At 33.2% G+C, this 1,543-nt stretch overlaps 1 protein-coding gene across 1 annotated transcript; it reads left to right on the forward strand.

Annotated features, from left to right (window-relative positions):
• The first annotated feature begins 545 nt into the window (after positions 1–545).
• LOC149243911 (putative LRR receptor-like serine/threonine-protein kinase At3g47570) lies at positions 546–1,270 on the forward strand. Its single transcript, XM_089371343.1, has 2 exons — positions 546–738; positions 837–1,270. The coding sequence occupies exons 1-2, from the start codon at positions 546–548 to the stop codon at positions 1,268–1,270; spliced, it is 627 nt and encodes a 208-aa protein (XP_089227469.1).
• Positions 1,271–1,543: the final 273 nt, after the last annotated feature.

The following is a 1,543-nucleotide window of genomic DNA, read 5'->3' on the forward strand; positions in this document are numbered from 1 at the left end:
GAGGTCATCATACAATTGTGAAAAGAGTACTATTTCCAGTGAGTGGAGCCATTGTTTTTATACTATGTTGCATCTTTTTAAAATTCCTATGGAGAAGGAATATGCATATACAAAACAATGATGCCACAAGATATATTTTCCAATAGTTAGAGCATCAAAGGATCTCTTATCAAGAGCTTCACATGGTGACAAATAGCTTTGCTGAGACCAACTTGTTGGGAACAAGTAACTTTGGGTTAGCATATAAAGGAATTTTAAGTGATGGCACTCTTGTTGCTGTGAAAGTTCTCCAATTGCAAAACAACCAGGGTGACAAGAGTTTTAAAGAAGAATGCAATGTCTTGTGAAAGGTTCGACATCAAAATCTAATGAGGATCATAACCTCATGTTCCAACCTCCATTTCAAAGGTTTAATGTTTGAATTTATGGCTAATGGAAGCTTAGAGAAACATTTGTAACTAGGTAGAGATGACGACAATGGCCAAGACGTGTTTGAATTGGGATTGAAAGTTTGATTAGACATTGCCATAGATGTGGCCTATGCCATGGAGTATATTCATCATGATTCTTTTGTGCAAGTGGTGCATTGTGATATAAAACCTAGCAATGTACTTTTGGATGAATATATGTTAGGCTATGTAACAGATTTTGGTATTGCAAGATTATTTGGTGAGAGCTCTACTAATTCACATGCTTCATCACTTGCTTTAAGAGGATCAATTGGCTACATTGCCCTAGGTATGTCTTTTTTAAACCTCTCTTTTATTTTCCCTTTTTCAAACAATATTTGTATGGATTAATTAAGTAAAATCTAATGAAGGTTTCCTTTGTTGTAGAGTATGGATTGAGTGGGACAGTTTCTACCCAAGGGGGTGTTTATAACTATGTCATTCTTTTGTTAGAAATGCTTACTGGAAAACAACCAACTAGTGACATGTTTGTTGGAGACCTAAACTTGCACAATTGGGTGAACTTTGCATTCCCAAATAAATTGAACGGTGTAACTGATAGTGGTCTTTTTTTTGAAGTGTATGGTGCTGAATTTGAAGAAATAAATGTATACATGTGCATAATTTCTTTGCTATATGTTGGTTCAAATTTCTCACCAGAAGAAGGACCAACTATGAGAGTTGTGGCAAGGATATTGGAGAATATTAGAGAGGATTTAGTGGCAAATATAGCTACTTCTAGGGGATTGAGACCAAGCATATCCAATTTGGTTAGCAATACAAATGCAACAAAGAAAGATGCCCCTACATCAAATGAATAAGGTTCCTCTACATTTTAGCCTATGAAGTTAATAACAAGAAACTATTTTCAATCTTGTCATTGCTTTTACAACTAAAATATTTTTCTACTTTTAATTGCTGTGGTATATATCTATGTTATTGACAATAAAAATAATTATCTGTTACAACACTAGATTAAATGGATTACAAATTTGTATTTAATTTAATTTATTATCTATTTACTATGTGAACAATTTTATCTAGGAAGGAAATTATCCATAAATAAATTGCAAATTGTGTAGAAATTGATTGCA

This window comes from Pinus tabuliformis, chromosome 8, assembly GCF_031772625.1.
Source record: "Pinus tabuliformis cultivar Carrire ecotype Pingquan chromosome 8, CPIR1, whole genome shotgun sequence".
Classification (NCBI taxonomy): Eukaryota; Viridiplantae; Streptophyta; class Pinopsida; order Pinales; family Pinaceae; genus Pinus; species Pinus tabuliformis.